Genomic DNA, 20,687 nt, shown 5'->3' with positions numbered 1-20,687 from the left:
ATATGCATCAAGTAATTGAGAGAATTGATTTCAATGCATTCAATTTTAAGAACATAAAAGGAGAATCATTATACATCTTGATCAAGGCTCATAAATTTTGCAATAAACAACTTAAGCCGGGTAACTCCATAATGAAAAAGGGTTTAGAATGCTTACAACCACACCATTGATTGTTGTGAAAACCTTATTGTCCAAGTAGGTGTTGTTGTCCTTGATGTTCTTTCTTTTTCATTTGAGTGTCCTCCCTTTATATTTGTCTCTTTTTCCTTCCAAACTTATTGAAAATACTCAAGAGACATGTTAATAGCGCAAGGGAGTATATGGTGAAGGATGATTACTTTAGATAATTAGCATACAAAATTCATCATCCACAAGTCACACAGACAAGAAGTAAAATCCTTAGCATTAGTGCATATCATAGGAAAAGAGGAATATGCACTATTTAACCATTTGATCAATCATAGGAATTTACTTCTTCATATTGAGTTTATTAATCGTTACTTTAAAAACAAGTCAATATGAGAACATTTATAGCAAAGGTATGAAACAGATTCTAATGGATAAGTGCATTAATGAGAATGAGATTGAATGCATATCTTAGCCAATTTAAGTTTAACAAAGAATCTATTTCTTCACAAAGATATAATTAGAGTGAACAATCATTGATGGGAACTGAATTTAAGAGATGAGTTCCCATACCTTTGCTTTCACTTTTCTTCCTTTTGGGTGAAGAGTACCCTTTTGAGGCTTGTGGCTTTAATCTTGCACTTTTTCTCTTGTAGATTTTCATAGGTAGGCTCAAGAGAAATGTTAATAGCAACACAAGCACTAGGTTCCCTTTTTGTAATCATTTTGATAAGGAATGAAAAATTGGATTACTAAAAGCATGGAAACTTCATAGCATGAACTAGATTATCCATAAAAGATGTTATGCTCAATTTTAACTTGTAAAACAAGCATAACCAATCCTTTAAGATTAAGGGAATGAATCTAATTCATGATATGGAAAGCGATAAATGTAGAAGAATCATATCCAATTGAAGCAATAAGACATACAACATGAATCATTGGATTGATTTTTCTTGTCATTATGGATTACGCATTTCCATAGAGAAATTTATCTATACAAGTGAGACTACTTAAATTACTTAGATAAAAACATTAGTCTCACTTTTCTAGTTATAGAGAGAATTTTTCCTTTTATAGGTGTCCTAAGTATTTGAATTTCTTACATGACACCTTATTCTTTTAAGAACATGAAGTATCTCTCTATATCTAGAACATGGCAATAATAGAATAATTAATGTAGAAACATGCCATGTGAACTTGCAACAATTTAAAAACATGTAGATTGTCATAATATAGAATTTGATGAATACACAATCTACCATATGAGAGGAATTTTCTTCAAAGAATGATGACATAATTTTTTTAAAACATCCTTAAGTGCTTTCTATTTCTATGTGACTACACAAGACATATGACAAATTAAGATAATTGCACTTAAGAATATAAATGTTACCATCCCTTGACTTTCCTCCATGTTGTAGGTTTTGATATTCCGCACATGATGATTCTTTATTTCCTACAACATTAATATCTTGCCGAGATGATATGAGTTTTGAATACAATAAACTGAAGTAACCTTGGGTCAATCTTGAATATGTAGATCATTTGAAGATTGATAGCTTGAGTTGATAAGAATTGAATCAACTCCCTCAAGCACCCCAAAGGTTCATACCATCTCCTTCTCCTACAAATCTTGTCAAGCACATTTTGGTACCCATCGCTTGATGGGTCCGTTAAGGTTAGTAAACAAAGATCTAGGAACCCAAGTGTCCTTTGTGCCAGCGCTTGGTAAACTTGTTACCTTTCTAGCACAGGTTGCAATCTTGGGTTGCCTAGTTATATATGAATCAAATGACAAGTTAGGAGTGAGATTTTTACCAATGGGACAATCTTTGCATTGATGTCCCTTCTTTCGGCATGTGTAGCATAGGCGTTTTCCAAATTTTGAAGATTTCTTCTTTCCTTGTTTGTTGCCTGCTACATGGTTAGTAAAAACCTTCTTTTCTAACCCTATGCCTTTTTGTTTTAAATGGGGACAAGATCTAAGCAAGTGTCCCTTCTTGGAGCATTTAAAACAACGTCTATCATCCTTGTTAACAATCAAGCTATTTTTAATGTAGGGGCATGACCTAATCAAGTGCCCTTCTTCAAAGCATTCACTACACTTCTTAATGTGGAGTGTGGCTTGATCATTACCTTGGATGTTACCTTTTGTGGAGGCGTGGTTGAGGCTTTTGGAGGAGGTGTTGAATTTCATCTTTTGTTTCTTCCTCTTGGCAATCCTTAAATCCTTGACATTTTCTTCAAGGGATGTAGTGCATGCCACGGTTGTTCCCGTCTCAAGCTTCTTCACCATGTGATCACGGTTATCTTGAGAAGGTTGAGCAATGCACTTCCCTTTTAGTTGTGTCAAGCTCATCTTTAGCCTCTCATTTTCTTCTTTGAGCTTTTGATATGATTCATCATTTGTTCCTGCAAATTCTAGCTCAAAGAAAGATTTGCTTGTTGACAAACAACAAGCATTAGCACACGGTAATATAGTATCGATTTGAATACATGTGCATGAATGAGGTTGTTGGGATTTTAAGTTCTCTATCACAACCTCATGAGTCAAATTCAATATGATATGATCATCCATAAGATTTTCATGAGAACATAGAAGCATATCATATTTATTTTGAAAAGCTAGATTTTCAACTTTTAGCTTTTCTATTTGGTCCTTAAGCAAGGTATTCCTATTTACTAATTGAGCGATACAATGTAAAGCGTTATCTTGCTCAATTGAAATAGTTTCATACCTTTGGACCAAATCAACATGAGAGCACTTTAGCTCCTCATGTTCTTTAGTCAACTCGTCAAAGTGTTGCATCTTTATGGAGAGAATATCTTCTAGCCTTTGACGAGCTTCGCTTTGTTCTCTCGCTCTTTCTAGAAGTTTGAGCATGACTGCCTTATCTTCTTGGCTTAGGCGAGCGTAGAGATGCACAAAGCTTCTTTCTTCATCCTCATCCTCGTTTGTGCTTCCGCTATCATTTTCATTAGCTACACAACACATGTGGGAATCGAAATGGAAAGACAAACCTTTTGGAGAGGTGGATTCATCGTTTGGTCTCCATCGTTCATTTTCTTCTTCTCCCTTGCAAGGGTTAGTATCACAAATACCAAAGGAAGTAGAAGCACAAAATGAACTATCATTTTTGGACTTATTAGACTTGCTTTTAATTCTAGTCCAAATATCATGCGCATCGGGAATATGTTCATAACGATTCATTATGAGGGCATGATAATCTTCCTTGCTAAGAGAATTAACCAAGATGTCAAAAGCTAGATAGTTTAAGCGAATACATCTTTGGTCTTCATCGGAAACATCTTCCCTATTATAGTTAGGAGGGATAATACTCTTGTCTAAAATTTGTTCTAATTGTGGATCTACGGTTCTAAAGGCATTTATAACTCTAGTAGACCATGAATCATAATTAGAACAATCGGAAAGTAATATTTCAAGAGTTACCTCCGTGTTTTCCTTGGAAGATGTCTTCTTGTTCTTTTGGGATCTTTTACGAGCCATCACTTCGAGTTGTTAGACTCAAGACGAAGTGCCTAGCTCTGATACCAATTGAAAGTCGCCTAGAGGGGGGGTGAATAGGCGGAACCTGAAAATTAAAACTTTATCCCCCAACTAGATCCCTTGATTAGTGGTTAGAACAAGATATACAAATATCGGAGAATAGAAACTAAGTTCTTGCTTGAAAGGAGTATTGCTAAATAATGCGGGAGAGATAAATCAATACAACTAATAAGTTATAGAATAACAAAGCAAGAACCCTTAGATGGGAAGAGCACTAGAACAAGTTCTTTCTTGCAACGTGTTGCTTCACTAAATGGAAATTTAACTTGAAGCAATACCAAATGAAATTAGCAAATAATGGTGCAAGAAAACTTGGAGCAAGGGAAAGCAAACAAATCACAAACAATAAACACAATGGACACGGGTGATTTGTTTTACCGAGGTTCGGCCCTCGAAGGCCTAGTCCCCGTTGAGGAGTCCACTTAAGGACGGGTCTTTTTCAACCCTTTCCCTCTCTCCCGATCACACAAGGATCGGCGAGCTCTTCTTCTTCTCAAGGATCACTCTCGATCCCACAAGGACCACCACAATCTTTGGTGTCTCTTGCTAGCTTTTACAAGCCTCCAACACTTTGGAGGAAGTTCGAATGGGAGTCAAAAACTCCACGCGCAAATGAACACGAAGATGTAGCACACACTATCTCTCAATGAATCTCACAAGGCCCTAGGGCTAAACTCAATTGAGTAGCTCTCAATTGCTTGCTCTCTCTTTTGTGGCACTTGTGTTGGTTGTAGTGGACTAAATCTTGTGTATAGGATGGATCAATGAATATAGGTGGTTGGGAGGGCTTGAGTATGTCAACTAGATGACTTGGAATGTTGCTTGGACTCCCACACTTTGAAGTGGCCGGTTGGGTGGTATTTATAGCCACCATCCAATTTTGTAGCCGTTGGAGAAGCTGCTGGTCGATGGGCGCACCGGACAGTCCGGTGCACACCGGACATGTCCGGTGCCCCAGCCACGTCATCCTATCCGTTGGGGTTGGAGCTGGTCGACCGTTGGAGGCTTTTGTCCTCATGTGGCACCGGACAGTCCGGTGCACACCGGACAGTCCGGTGCCTCTCTGATCCTCTTCTCTGACTTCTGCCGCGTGTACTGTTCTGCACTGTATACCGTCAGAGTCGACCGTTGTCGCGAAGATGACCGTTGCTCCGCTAGCACACCGGACAGTCCGGTGCACACCGGACAGTCCGGTGAATTTTAGCGGAGCAGCCTTCGTGAAATCCCGAGGCTGCCGAGTTCCTGAGGCCGCGTTCCGTTGGAGCACCGGACACTGTCCGGTGTACACCGGACAGTCCGGTGAATTATAGCGCGCCGGCTTCCGAGAATTCCCGAGAGTGAAGAGTTGGAGTCTGAGTCCCCTGGTGCACCGGACAGGTACTGTTCACTGTCCGGTGGCACACCGGACAGTCCGGTGCGCCAGACCAGGGGTGCCCTCGGTTGCCCCTTTGCTCCTTTATTTTGACTCTTGTCTTGTTCTTTTTATTGGTTTTATGTTGAATCTTTGGCACCTGTAGAACATATAATCTAGAGCAAACTAATTAGTCCAGTTGTCTGTGTTGGACATTCAATCACCAAAATCATTTAGGAAAAGGTTTAAAGCCTATTTCCCTTTCATGTTCTTTGTATACTTGTGGTACCCTAAGACAAAGGTATTTAGATTGTCCTTTGCTTTTCTATCTCATAGTTTAGTTTTTGGCAACAGGCTGATGTGTGCTTTCATTACAGGGAACTACGTATGTTTATGGAACTTTCTTTAAACCATATATTTCTCAGCATGAGAATGAAATCGACCAGAATCTCCTTGAGCTGAGAGCTCGAGCCACCGACACGGTTGTCCTTTATTTTTAGAAGGCTGCTTCGGCAGGACAAAGTACTTTCTTTGACGTCTTAAAATATGTTGTTGCCCAGTCACCTTCTCAAAAATCAAGGCAACGCCTTCATCAGGTGTGGATCAAATGCACTATTACTCTCTTTTTGCCAAAAAATCCATGGAATCATTTGTTGTTCAATGTTCATCATGTTTACTCAGATGCTCAAACTGTTTTTTACTGTTCTTCTCTGATCCAATATTGGTCATGATGCCATAGGAAGGAATGTAGTACAGAAATGTGTGCTCTGGTTTAACTGATCTGACAGTGTTTATCTTGTTACCCATGTTAAAATCATGCTTTGATGTCTTCCAAGAATCACAGCAGCCGCCACAACAACAGCAACCACAAGTGCAGGTGCAGCAGGCGCAACCACAAAACCAAGCAGCACCTGTTATGCGCAGAGCATCATCTATTGCTGCTCGGCAAGCAGCAATGGCACAACAATCTCAGGAGACTAAACCCGTTCAATCTTCACCCAAGATCAAGCGTCAAACATCAGCGAGATCTGGTTCAGTGGCATCCACAAAGCCTCCGATAGCTGCATCCGCACCAAAACCTGGTGGTAGCCCAAAGAAAGGCGAGGTCAAACCTGCTGCTGACCCAGTTCAAACTCCAACCACAGGTGCTGATTCACCGAAACCCGAGCCTAGCGCTCGATCACTCCCTGGAGTCGAAGGGGTGGACAAGATGGCCATCGATGAGGCCAGTGGTGACGCCCCAGAGGGCGCAGAAGAGCTTGACCCTGCGCTCGAAGAAGAGACACCGATTGAGGAGATGATCCGTGTGACGCGCGCCAAGCTAAGGAGGCGCACGACCACCGAAGTTCCTGTTGGGAATTAGCTGCAGGCCATTGTTTTTCCTTTCCCTGCACATTGTGTTGATCTTTTTATTTTTTTGGGGTTTTAGGCTGTCATGTTGTTTGGTGGAATGGAGATGTGCTCTTGAATTGGTTCTTTGTGACACAGTTGATTATCTTGTTTCTGTGCTTTCTTAGTGCCCTTTTCTTGTGATTTAAGTTGTAAGTAACACTTTCCCTACGCATGTGAATAGGTTAGCGGCACGGGCAACAAACGCATGTAATTGCAACATCATACACTTCAATCTGGTCACTCCTTGAGTATCTTCAGGATGTCACATCCAGCCGCAATTTGTAGCCGGCAGGGAAACAAGAACAGCTGTTTTTCTATCATTCTCTGTGTACATGTATCTGTTTGAGTCTCTGGTATACACTGCAGTTAGTCTGGCAGAAGCTTTTCCTATAATCATTGGAAGGCCCTCTGAAATAAAATATGCGATACTAAAACTTAGTCAAGTTAATTAGAGCATGGTAGAATCTTTTCTTGTTCGTTTCCAAGTAATTGTTGTGTACTAACATTTATCGAATAATTTTTACGCCGTTGCAACGCACGGGCACTCACCTAGTAATTAATTAATAAGCATAAAAACTGAGTATAAGTCGAAACATTTTAGGTCAAGAGGAATTTGAAATATATCGTTGTATTTTATTAATATGACTGAATATAATGAGAAATAGGTAAATAAATAAATCACAGAACTTAGCAGCAAACAAAGTCCCTTTATCAATTTAAAGGTCTCAGAATTTAGCAGCAAACAAATAGGTTTTCCTACATCATAATGAAATTACAAGATTTTCTTATTAATGAGCAGGTTGCTGATTTCTTATGTAAAATATAGATTTGCCATGTTAATTTGTTGTGGGAGGTAAAGGAGTATGTGTTCAAGATCATGGGTGGATGTGACAAGCAAATGAAGCAATGATTCAAAGATTACAATTCTGGATGGTGACGTTGAAGCGGAAGGTATTGGTAGAGATCATTTTCATGAACATGAGATGTTCCACAGTTTACTCATCTTGTGTGGATGAACGAGCAGGAATGAAACTCAAAGGAAAGCACTAAAAGGAGCGTCGGAAAAAGAGACCGAACTATAACAAGTACTCTCACTTAAGGGTGTTTCTCTTTATGTTGAACTGTAGACCCAGAAAGAAGCATGAAGAGAAGCGGGTGAGAGAAAATTTTGGACATGTGCAAGTACACTGTACAAAAAGCATACTACCTGTTGGGGACTTGTTCTCAAGTGCTATGAGTTAAGAACAAGGCAACATAGAAAATGTTAAACGATAAAGTCCTTCATCCTTTGAGGCATTATTTCCCTTAGGATATAACGATCTCCGGACGAAGGTTATGAAGGACGAACCTTCATCATTACAGTATACATTAATGAAAGACGAAGCATATGAAACTTAGAAGATAGTACAAATAATCATATAACATCATTTATTTAACTTTATTATATCATCATAGAGAAATAAAGACAATATAGAATTATAAATGTACCTTCGGCTTGGAAGGAGATGAAAATACAAGTGTGACGCAAAAGCAAATGTCAAGTCCGTGTGAACAGTACAGGGGTACTGTTCACCTATTTATAGGCACGGGGTACAACCCATACAAAATTACATACATGCCCTTTACATTTGGTGATAATTCTATAGCACTCTATCGAGGTCTAAATGGCCTTTTCATCTTTAAGTCGGTTCCCCTTTTCTACGAACATGCCGAAGCTTTTCTGCTTCACAGCTTCGGCGCTGTGTCAACCTTTGTATCTTTTGAGCTTCTCCCTTTCTGATACGAGTCCGAAGATACCTGCTCACATATTATAAAGCAGCTTCTCCCTTGAAGACCTTCGGCGACGAAGCATAGACCCAACAGTAGCCCCTTTCGCGGTGCTAGATCGTTTTTCGTAACGAGCTTGATCCGTGAAAAAAGTTTCTTAAGCTTCGGAGCGCCGAAGGTCTCAAAAACACCTTCCCTGAGCTCGTTGTCGAGAAACGATTCACTCCCCCTGCGCGTAGCGGCCCCACCCTGCAGAGTTTACTGTTTGGTCTCTGTGGTCCACCGTTCAGCGAGTGCGAGCGGGTGCCCGCCTGGTGTAAAACTTCTGGCGCTTCGCCTTCTTACCTGCGGCACTATATAAACAGACGAGTAGGTGCGAAGTTACCACAGCATTTACTGCTATTTGCACTGTTTTGCTGCCAAAATCTTTAACCATCGCCGAAGCTTGTTTGTCAGAGTTGAACGAAGCTCCATCTTGAAGCCTGCTTCGGAGAAACAAGTATTAAAATTTCACAAGTTCATAGTTAAATGGCCAGAGTCCGTTCTACCGCTAGGGTTGAACGTGAGGGGGTCGAAACTGAAGCTTCGGAGACTGTTCCTATCTCCGAAGCCATGCAACGATTCGGGCTAGTGACTTCGGAAAAGACTCCTATTGATGATGCAGAACAAACAATCGCTGAAGCAGAAGGAGAAGATGCTGAGGAAACTGACCCCGAAGATGATTATCACCTTGCTACACCAAGCAAACCCAGCCATTTGGACTTCGGGAAATCTACTGTTTCGAAGGCTGATTTGTCCAAGATGGTAAAGTCAGGCTATTTTACTGAAAATCAAAAGAAGCTATTACGCTTCGGGGGAGAAGAGACTACCCCAAAGCCGGAAAAAGATGAAATTGTTATTTTTAAGAGCTTCCTAAAGGCTGGATTAAGATTCCCCCTTCATGGGATTATTGCAGAGATATTAAAGAATTTTGGAATCTATTTTCACCAGCTAACCCCCAACGCTATCGTTAGGCTTAATGTTTATATCTGGGCACTCCGAAGCCAGGCGGTGGAACCGTTTGCGGACAGCTTTTGCCGGGTTCACGAATTGCACTATCAGACAAAGGCTAGAAAAGATGGATTACATGAAAATTTTGGTTGCTATAATTTTGCTTATCGGAAAACTACGAAGTATCCTGTGATCAGCTACCGAAGCAAATGGGCAGCAGGGTGGAAATCGGAATGGTTCTACGTCAAGGTTGATGACGATAAGGAAAAGCTTGTACAGAGTCCACTTGAATTGACCTTCGGAGAAACCCGCCCCCAGTGCCACATGTTACCAGAGGGTCCGACTCAAAAAGCAATGTATGAATTCAAAATAATTGCAGAGAATATCAGTACAAGGGACCTGGTCCAGAAATTCTTGGCTTTCAAGGTTTTCCCTAGTGTAAAAGAGTGGGAGATGCCGAAGCTGGAGGGGGAAAAGAAAAAAGGTGAACTTGTACGTTTGCCTTACTACTTCAAATTTAAGAAATACTTTAAAGCTCCTTGCCAAGAGTGGCTGGATACGATTGAAGTGATGTGCAACGAAATACTTGGTAATTATTCCAAAAAAGAAGATCAATTGTTGACCGCAGCCTTCGGCACCCGTCCAAAACGAAGGCTGAATCGAGTGTTGGACGCCTTGGGTTTCGATTATCCAGACTACGAAAATCTGAACAAAGGTGCCGGAGGCCAAAAAAGGAAAAGGGTAACTGAAGCCCTAGATGAAGGTGAAAAAGAGCCAATAAAGAAGAAAATTCCGAAGAAAAGGAAAACTTCATCTCCGAAGCAACAAATATCCGAAGCAGAAGAAACTCCCACATCACCTTCTGCTGCTGCTGTTGAGGAAATTCTGAAGGTAATGACTGAATCCTTACCTGCGAAGCTAAGTCCACTGGGTCCTCAACTGACAAAGTTTTTTCAGAAGGACAAGGAGCCCGAGAAATCGAAGAAAACAATCAAGGCAAGGAAACAAAGAATCATTACCGTGACAGAGGTAATTGACAAAACGCCGCCAAGAGCTTCGGCCCAAAAAACACGAGCAGCTGCAGAGGGGGCAGATATTGAAATTGCACCTTCGGAGGCCGCAGCCGCCGAAGTTACCTCAAGTGAAGATTTGAATTTAGAGAGCACAATTGAACATATTGACCAAATGCTGCTAGACATGGCTGCAGAAGAAGCTGCCACTGCTGCCGAAGAGACTGTGACCGCAGCGTCAAAGAAAGGAAAAGAAATTGCTGATGAAGCTTCAGGAAACGAAGCCTTCGCGTTCCAAAACTTAGTTGGTGAACATCTAACAAAAGCTGAAATAGAAGAGCTTAAAGAATATGCCCAATCCTGTGGATACAAACCTGGGGCACTCCTCTTCGGAGGCGTTGATGACGAGAAATTAGAGTGTATTCGAGACCAAACAGGGGCCAAAGTTATCAGTACTCTATCCAAAAGTATTGGATTCCCGAAGCTAGAAGCAGACATCAGCCGCTACCGACGACAACATGTCGTTGGTAGTTTATTCTACTCCAACTTCAAGGCGAATGACTTGTCCCTTAACTTTTATTGCTTCTAATAAAAACATGTCTGACGAAGGTTGTGTTTATGTAGAGCATGCTATTGAGCAAAGCCTTGCAAATGCAGCAAGATCTTGAAGATAAAAAGCATGAAGTTATAATTGGTAATTTGGAAAACAAAATAAAGGAGCAATCAGATGCTTTTGAGAAAAAGAACTTTGAGCTCCAGGCAGCCGAAGGTTTACTGGCGGAAGCTGAAGCAAAAATATCAGAACTGAACTCGAAGCTTCTCCGCCAGTCTGAGCAGTTCGAACGAGAAAAACAAGATCTCAATGCAAAACTTGAAGCCGAAGCTCAGCAAAATTCGGATTTGAGAGAACTACTGACAAATCTTCAAGAAAAATGCCTGGAATTTGGCAACAAGTGCATTCAACGACTAAGAAAGATTTTTTACTCAGTTGGAGCCAGTAGCGGAAAATTTACCCCCTCAGCTGAAGATCTGCCAAAAACCTTCGAACACATTGAGGGGGAGATTGACGAACTCGACGAAGTCATAGCCGGGCATGGTGACTTCTGTGCCTGGGTGGCTTCTCGAGGGACTGCTGCAGCCTTCATGAAGGCTGGCTGTGATCATGGGAAAATTGTCAATAGGCCAAATTTTACTTTGTCACCATCAATCCTGGATGACATCCCTGATCTCGCCCGAAGCATCTCGAATCGATTTGTAAAAATGATATGGACAAAAGGTGGTCGAGAGAAAGCTGGAGACGAAGCTCGTAGCCACCTTGATCCAGTAAGAAATCATACCTTGTGCTTACTTTTTCCTGTAAACTTGATTCTGACTTCCAACGACCTTATTCATGTAGGATGACGAAGCCGAAGCTGATGATCAAAAATAACGCCGAAGCCGAAGCTCCTTGGCGATTTAGATAGTAGACTGCAGACAGTACTTGAAAAACTTTTGGGATAACTTTTGTAAATGTAAACAAAAACTTGTTTTTAATGTATACTGTTCATACCTTGTAATATATCCTTTAACCTTTCACTGATGTATGAGAAATGCTTTGATGTGGACGAAATTTCCTTTTTTGAGCCGAAGGCGAAAAAACACCTTCCCTTCTTTTCATACGCAACGAAGCATGGAAAACAACATTTTCCTTTTTCCCGAAGCTCTTCCTTCATAGAAAACAACATTTTCCCTTCTTCTTTGTGCACGAAGCTCTCTTTTTTTTTCTTTTTTCTCTTCTTGCCGAGGCAACCATTTTATGCGATGAAGATGATTATCCTACATATGCCTAGATGAATGTTTATGAATGCAAATGCGATGATGTAATGTGATGTGCAAATGAATGGCCAAACACGTATCCGAAGCCATATTCATAACCATTATTTTCTTAAAAACAATCACACCTCAGCTCTGCATTCCCTTAGGAACGACTTTGGAGCTTCTTCGCCTTTACTTTTGGCGGAATCAGCGTTGACTTTTCGCTGTAAGCTCTGCATTCCCTTAGGAACGTCTTTGGAGCTTCTTCGCCTTTACTTTTGGCGGAATAAGCTCTGCATTCCCTTAGGAACGTCTTTGGAGCTTCTTCGCCTTTACTTTTGGCGGAATAAGCTCTGCGTTCCCTTAGGAACGTCTTTGGAGCTTCGTTTTTTCTTTTTGGCACTCGATGGTGCATTCTCAGCTTTTACATTTACATTCTTTGGGGGATTTTGCTCTTATAGAACTAAGAAAGAAAATTACACGTGATGGCCCCATTAAAAACCTTTCTCCCCCTTCGGAAAGGAAAAGGGTGCCATGAAAGAAGAAATAAAAAATATGAAAAATTACATCGAATTATACATAATATCGTCGAAGCTCATCCGCATTCCAAGATCTAGGAATGTCATTGTCGTCCATATCTTTCAATCTGTATGAACCGGGTCTTGACGAAGATGCTACTAAGAAAGGCCCGTCCCATTTCAAATGCAATTTGCCCACTGTTTCTGGGTTGGCCACCCTCCGAAGCACCAAGTGCCCTGGCTCAATATTTTTTAGCCGAACCTTTCTATCCCGCCATTTAACTGTTTCAGCTTGATACTTATTGATATTCTCCACGGCTTGCAGTCTGATCCCTTCTAAAGCATCTTTTTTCTATAGAATAAGCAGCTTCGGAATCTGATTCTGCCGAAGCTACTATCCTTATTGATCCGGTTTTAGCTTCCTCTGGAGTTATTGCTTCGTCACCGAATAGCAACTTGAATGGAGTGAAGCCTGTAGACCTTGATGTTGTCGTGTTGTGGCTCCACACCACTTTGGTTAACTGATCTGGCCATTTTCCTCTGGGTTGATTGAAGATTAACTTCATTATTCCTGTCATTATAATGCCGTTGGCTCTTTCAACGAGTCCATTTGACTCCGGGTGCCTAACTGATGCAAAATGGATCTTCGTACCAATTTGGTCACAAAAATCCCTGAAAGCTTCGGAGTCAAACTGTGTCCCATTGTCCACAGTGATGGCCTTTGGCACCCCGAAACGACAAACAATATTCTGCCAGAAAAACTTTTGGACGGTGGCCGAAGTTATTGTTGCTAAAGGCTTCGCCTCAATCCATTTAGAAAAATATTCCACAGCTACTACAACATATCTCAGGTTCCCTTGGGCCGGTGGTAACGGACCTAACAAGTCAAGGCCCCACCTTTGCAATGGCCAAGTGGGTTGTATGAGCTGTGTTAGGGACGAAGGTTGTTTTTGATCTCTTGCACATTTCTGACAACCTTCGCACTTTTGAACCAACTCTGCTGCATCCGAAGCTGCCTTCGGCCAATAAAACCCTTGACGGAAATTTTTTCCGAGTAACGGCCTAGATCCGATGTGAGATCCACACAGGCCTGCATGTATTTCTTTCATTAACTCTATACCTTCGGTTCTGGATAAGCATTTGAGCAGCGGAGCGCAAACGCCATGTTTGTACAACTCCCCTTCTATCATGACATATGGACGGGCTCTTGCTTCTATCCTCTTGTTATAAGCTTCGTCATCTGAAAGAAATTTACCCTGAAGGTAAGAGATGATCTCGGTTCTCCAATCTTCGCTAAAAACAGGAGATATATTAAGAACTGCTCTTTCAAGAAGTTCCACCGAAGGTGCCTTTATTGTTTCGAAGAACACATCCGAAGGTAAAGGCAGCCCCTGTGCTGCTGACCTAGCTAGCAGATCAGCATGCTCATTTTGTCCTCGAGGAATATTCTTGACAGAAAACCCTTCGAAGGAAGCTTCGACTCTTCGAACCATATCCAGATATTTTTCAAGCTTCGGATCCATAGCCTTACAACTTTTATCAATATGACCCGAAACAACCTGGGAATCAGTTTTAAGTATGGCCCTTCTGATTCCCATTGCTTTTAACTTCCGAAGACCTAGAACCAATGCTTCGTACTCAGCAATGTTATTTGTGCAATTAAAATCAAGTTTTGCTGCATAACAAATTTTGACTTTGGAAGGTAAAACCAACACAGCAGCCGCTCCTGCTCCGAAGGTTCCCCAAGATCCATCGCAAAACACTGTCCATGCTTCGGCATCTTTATTTGTTTCTTCCTCCTGAGCCCCTGGCGTCCAGTCAGCAATGAAATCTGCTAATGCCTGAGATTGAATCGAAGATCTATGAACATATTCAATACAGAATTCGTTGAGTTCTGCAGCCCATTTTCCAATCCTTCCAGTAGCTTCTCTATTTCTCATAATGTCCTTCAACGGCTGTGAAGAAGGAACAACAATATTATATGCTTGAAAGTAGTGCCGAAGCTTTCTGGATGCCATCAAAACAGCATACAACACCTTCTCCAATTCTGTGTAATTTTTCTTTGACATACTAAGAACTTCAGATACGAAATACACTGGAACCTGCTTTTTAACCTGGCCATCAAGCTTCTCCTGGACAAGCGCTGCACTTACCGCTGAGTGCGAAGCTGCCACATATAATAGCAAAGGAGCCCCTGGCATTGGTGGAGTCAATGTTGTTAGATTTATTAAATACTGTTTTAGTTCTTCAAAAGCCTTCTGCTGAATTGGTCCCCATTGAAAGACTTCTGCTGACTTCAGCACTTCGAAGAATGGTAAATTTCTCTCTGCTGATCTGGATATAAATCTATTGAGAGATGCCAATCTTCCTGTCAATCTCTGAGCCCCCTTCTTTGTAGTTGGTGGTTCCATCCGAAGTATAGCTTCAATTTTACTTGGATTGGCTTCAATTCCCTTTGTTGAAACCAAGCATCCAAGAAATTTCCCCTTCTTTACTCCGAAGACGCATTTTTCTGGGTTTAACTTTAGGCCAGCTTGCCTGAAACTGGCGAAGGTCTCCTGCAGATCAGCAATATGATTCTCCTGCTTCGTGCTTTTGACAATGATGTCATCAACATAAGTTAACACGTTTCTGCCTATTTGAGATTGGAGAACCTTCGCAGTCATTCGACTGAAACTTCCTCCAGCGTTTTTGAGCCCCTCAGGCATCCGAAGATAGCAATATGTGCCGCTTGGAGTTATGAAGCTAGTCTTCGGCTCATCTTCTGTTGGGGGCCTTCGTCCTCCGAAGGTCCTCAAAAACATGATTTGACAATGCTTTCCAAGTGAATTATATGAACAGGTATTTTCGGATTCAGAATTATGGATATGGAGCACGACCAGGACGAAGGCTAAGCCAGGCGAAGGTCGAAGGCAGCCGAAGCTGTACGCAGGGAAGCTTCGGCGCGATAGCACAAGGGGGAACCGACTTAAAGATAAAAAGACTTCGGGGTCCTCAATAGATTTCCATAAACCGTTAACAAATGTAATGGACATGGATGTAATTTTACGAGGGCTGCGTCCCGCGTCTATAAATAGATGAACAGTACTCCCGTACTGTTCACGCGGACTTGTCATTTTGCTTTTGGTGTCACGCTTGTACTCTCCACCTTCTCTCAGGACCGAAGGTACATTTGTAATTTGGGATCATTTCTGTTTTTCCATGTTAATAAAATAGAAATGATTCTTTGGTGATGCTTATATCATATTTCATGCTTTATGTGAGTCCTTCGTCATTACTTGTCATGTTTACGAAGGTATGTCTCTCATGACCTTCGTCCGAGACTCATTATTTCCCGAGGGGATATAATGCTTCGAAGGACGAAGGACCCTAACATTTAACACTTTTTATGTTGCCTTGTTCTTAACTCTTAGAATTTGAGAACAAGTCTCCAACATTGGCGCCCACCTCCGGTGAACTCACCTCCACTTCAAGTCTTCGTGAACACCTTCGGAAGCTATAGACCTTCGCTATGGCGCCGAAGAAAGCTTCAGCGGCTGGGGCTGCAGCATTACAACCGCTGGACCACAACCAGGAGACCGTCTCTCTTCGGGAGGCCAGAAGCCAGAAGAGAAAAGCTGTTAGCCCGACGCTTGAGGAACAAGAGCTGGACCAAGAAATCAGAGAGATGGAGATGTTACATCAACAAGTGCAGAGGAAGAAGGAGAAGATGGCCCGCCTAGCCGAGTTGCAAAGGCAAATTGACGAAGCTTCTGAGGAAGTTCGCCATCTCACTCACGATGAGCAGAACAGAAGGCCTCAGCAGAAAGACCTTCATCAGGAGGGCTTCGTCAACGAAGACGACTGGTATGATAATTTCCATCAGGGAAATTTTGTTTTTGATGGTGCTTCTCCTCTGTCTGCTGAGCTGCAGGCTACTCCTTGGCCTCCATCTTATAAGCCACCCCAGCTCCCCATGTTTGACGGCCACTCCGACCCGAAGCAATTCTTGATGAGCTACGAAGCAACAGTGTCTTCGTACGGGGGCAACGCTGCAGTCATGGCGAAGTCTTTCGTCATGGCCGTCAGGAATGTTGCTCAGACCTGGTATTCCTCCCTTCGGCCAGGAACGATCACTTCATGGCAGAAGCTGAAGGATATGTTACTGACCAGCTTTCAAGGATTTCAAACGAAGCCGGTTACAGCTCAAGCCCTCTTCCAGTGTATTCAGGATCACGAAGAATACCTTCAGGCTTATGTCCGAAGGTTCTTACGATTGAGGGCGCAGGCACCAACGGTGCCCAATGAAATCGTTGTCGAAGCCATGATCAAGGGGCTTCGTCCTGGACCTGCAGCTCAATACTTTGCTCGGAAGCCTCCTCAGACCCTGGAGAAATTGCTCCAAAAGATGGATGAGTACATTCGTGCCGACAATGACTTTCGCCAAAGAAGGGAGGAGGCCTTCAGATTTTCTGAGATGACCAGGGGCTTCGCAGGAAGATACTACCCGAGGCATGTCCGTTCCATTCATAGCGCTCAGAATGATGATAAGGGGAGTCAGCAAAACAGGCCGCAGTGCTCCTCACAGGCTTCGGGGCAACAACAAACTTCCTTTCGGCCACCAGCTCCAAGAGGCAGAGGCGCCAGGGGCTTCGGCGGAAGATTCGGAGATCAGCCAAGGAGACTGTTTTGTCTATTCTGTGGAGAGGGCAAGGGCCACACCACTAGGACGTGCCATGTTACAATCCAGAAGCAAAAGGAACTAGCCGAAGCTGCATCTCAACAAGCTCAGTCAAAGCAGGTTTTGCATACTGCTTCGTTTCATCCGCCTTATGTCCCACAATACATAGACAACCACCCTGCGGCTTCTGTAGCTTCGGCAAGTCAACCTCAAGCTTCCTGGCAGCAGCCTCCGCCTCCACCTCCATTGCAGCAAGGTCAACAGCCAGAAGGGAGTCAATACGCTCCACAGCAGAGGGACTTCAGAGAACAGTCCGAAGCTCGCACAGTCAACAGCACTGTGCCAGAGTCGAAGCACATTTATTGACATATCCTACCTTTGATAGCAGTCTTTTCTATTCAGTTTTATTTTCTGTGAAGCAAAAAACATTGATAGTTTCCATATAATAATTTCGTTGTTTCCACGAGAAAAATTTATTTGATCCACAGGCCTAAGTTGCCGAAGCTTAAAATTTCTTCCGTTACCAAGAAACACCTTCGGACTAAAAATCCTTCGGAGTAACAAAAAGTCGTTCTAAGGAACGCAGAGTAAGTTTATAAAGTCACAAAAAGTCGTTCCAAAGGGAGCGCAGCGTAAGTTTTCTGCTCAGAAGTCGTTCCTAAAGGAATGCAGAGCCTACAGCGAAAAGTCAACGCTGATACCGTCTAAGTAAAAGACGAAGAAGCTCCTAAGGGAGGCTTACAGCGAAAAGTCAACGCTGATGCCGTCTAAGTAAAAGACGAAGAAGCTCCAAAGACGTTCCTAAGGGAATGCAGAGCTTATGAATATATTTTATGTGTATCTTCGGAACAAATGTCACATGCATAACATAACATCATCACATCATTTTGCATAGCATAAGCATCATACATCATATCGCATTTGGTAAGAGAAAGGGATACTCTAAACCTTCGAAGGGATGCTTTGAAAAAGTAACATTGAAATTGTATAGCTTCGGAATACAGTTTCGGGGAACATTTTCACGAAACATGGGCGAGCTTCATTAAATCAATATCAAAGCTGCATAGCTTCGGAAAATAGCTTCGGAAAATGTTTTCACGAGGCATCGATGTCATTCATCAGAATAATTTGGACGAAGGCTATCTTCTTCACGACGCATGAAAAGAAGGGAAGGTGTTTTTTCGCCGAAGGCTCAAAAGTGGTATGTATTTAAAGTTTCATGCATCGTAAAGAATTCAATAATGAAAAGAGACTTGTATATTACATTCAAATCTACAAAGTGTTACATAGATTACACTTTAAATGTTTTTTCCAAATAAGCACCTATTCTTCCCTCAATATTGCTTCGGCAGCTTTATTCAGAAGTTGGTCAACGACCTTGTCCATGATAGTTTCGGCCATCTGATTAATTTCTTCATCCCCTTTTGTGTGGGGAGATCGTCCAACAGCTTCTGAGCGTAGAGAACACTTCTTCAGTACTTTTACAAATCGCGAGCAAAGTTTAAAATGAAAATTACAGCGCAACAAGAGCGACTAGTTGGTACCTAATTGTCTTTCGGGCTCCCTACTCTTTTCAGCAGTCTCTGCCACTTTCCTAGCTTCATGGATGCCTTTTTCGCTCCTTTCGATAATTTCTTGTGCCATTCCCCGACCGCCGTCGTTCCAGATATCAGTAAAAAATTTGCCAGCAACCACACTTGCTTCGGCCGAGGGGTCCTTGATATCTTCGGAGCGTAAGGTAGCTTCGGACTGAGCTAAAAGCTTTACGTGCCCACAACCCTTCTTCTCTAATACAGAAGTAATTCCTCTAGCGCCTGAAAAAGCGCATATGTCGCCGCGGCTGTTTAGAATTTCTTCGAAGGCCTCTGCTTCGTGGCTAATCCATTCCAGCGGATCTTCGGGATTGCCTCGAGAAAAATTCTCCTCGCTGGAAATGGCGCCGACGCTAGCAAAGCTGTTTTTAATTTTATTCACGCATTCTATAGATTTAACATAGCATTTCCTCTGCGATGTGCGAAGCTCCTTAACTCTTGATTCCAATTTATTGACCATAAGATCACTAAGTTCACGATTCGTTTCCTCAAGCGCGCGCTCCTCTTTAGCTCTAGCCAGTTGTTTCCGAAGATCTTCAATCTCGCGTTTTTGAGCTTCGGATTGGGCCTTTGAAGCGGCTTCGTCTTTTTTCACCTTATCCACCAATGTAAGCAGAATTTTATCTTTTTCCAAAGCTTCATTTCTCAGCTTGATAACTTCGGAGCGTAAATTATTAAACGCAATTTCATAACTTTCATCTTCGGCGCTCTTCTGCGCTCTCAGCGCGTTGCTTAGGATCAGGCCCTATACGAAAAAGAGTTCAAATAAGGAAAAAGGAATGATGTGCGTAAAAATAATAAGGGGGTTTTTTCAAGCGTTTAATTCCGGTACCTTCAAGCTGTTGTACGCAAGGCTGTCTGCGAGATCCTCTTTTGTCATGGCACTTAACCCAGCTTCAAGCTTCGGAAAGCCTATGCTTCTCGCCATCTCTCGACAGACAGATAGTTCCTTATTATCCGGTAGGCAGTATAAGAAGTCATCTTCATTTGTCCCATTGAATATTACTGCCCCCTTCGGATATTTCAGCTCCTTTGCATAATGGTTGGCCTCATAAGCTTCTTCCTCAGATAGCTTTTTCCCCGAAGCATGTCGTATGATGTAATCATGCATGCCGGCAGGTGCTTCGGGGATGACGGTGCCCGTTTCTTCAACTAATATTGGTTCCGGAATTTTTACTGCTCCGGCTTCAAAAGGTTGTTCTTTGAAGGGCTCTGAAGGCCCAGCTTCAGCTTCAGCTTGTTGAGCCGAAGCTTCAGTAGAACCTTCAGCAACATCAACACTCTTTTTTGAAATTGTACTTGAAGACTTAATCGTCTCCAAGACGTCTAGTACATTTACCATTCTTTTCCTTTTTGGGGTCACTAATGGCCCCTTTTGGTGTTTTGCTGTCCCAACGATTGCTGTAGGACTCAAAACTTCTAATGTTTTGGAGCCCTCAGTTGCTTCTCTTACTTCCTCAATTTTTTCTGTGAGCGGCGCTTCGGTTTTCTCTTTTGTTTCTGACAACAAAATGTTTGATTGTTCTAATTCAATCTTTGGTGGCACTTCGGCCGTTTCTGCGATCTCTGGCAACAAGGCTGACTTGATTAGTTTTTCAGCTTCGGTGGCTGAAGAAGTTTTCCCGGTAAACTCCGGCACCGAAGCTGGTTCAATATGGCGTGGTCGATGTGTGAAGACCTTCAACCTTTTTCCTTTTGATTCTGGCTCGCTAGGAGCGGTTCCAGCTTCTTCCTTTTCAGAGATTATATTTTTCCTTTTTTGCCTTCGGATGGGATAACAATAATCAGGGTAGAAGAACCCGATTGCATCAAACACTCGGTTCAGTCTCTTCTTCTTTCGGCCTCCGAAGGCTGCTGATAGTGCAGTATTTTCAGCCTTCGAGTATGCCCCAAGTAATTCATCACTTAATGTTTCA

At 42.4% G+C, this 20,687-nt stretch overlaps 1 protein-coding gene and 1 long non-coding RNA gene across 3 annotated transcripts in view; one reads left to right on the top strand and one right to left on the bottom strand.

Annotated features, from left to right (window-relative positions):
• LOC103625716 (uncharacterized) overlaps positions 1-20,687 on the bottom strand; it is a 34,323-nt gene that overhangs the window by 7,871 nt on the left and 5,765 nt on the right. The gene's annotated exons all lie outside the window — the stretch shown is intronic.
• On the top strand, positions 5,314-6,613 carry LOC103625715 (HVA22-like protein i). Its single transcript, XM_008646107.2, is given in 3 exon segments — positions 5,314-5,349; positions 5,426-5,644; positions 5,896-6,613. Coding segments are annotated over 3 exon segments (771 nt in total). The 3' UTR covers positions 6,412-6,613.

Source organism: Zea mays, chromosome 5 (genome assembly GCF_902167145.1).
Source record: "Zea mays cultivar B73 chromosome 5, Zm-B73-REFERENCE-NAM-5.0, whole genome shotgun sequence".
NCBI classification, from domain to species: Eukaryota; Viridiplantae; Streptophyta; class Magnoliopsida; order Poales; family Poaceae; genus Zea; species Zea mays.
The sequence above is the reverse complement of the archived record's forward strand: the minus strand, read 5'-3'. Positions and strand labels throughout refer to the sequence as shown.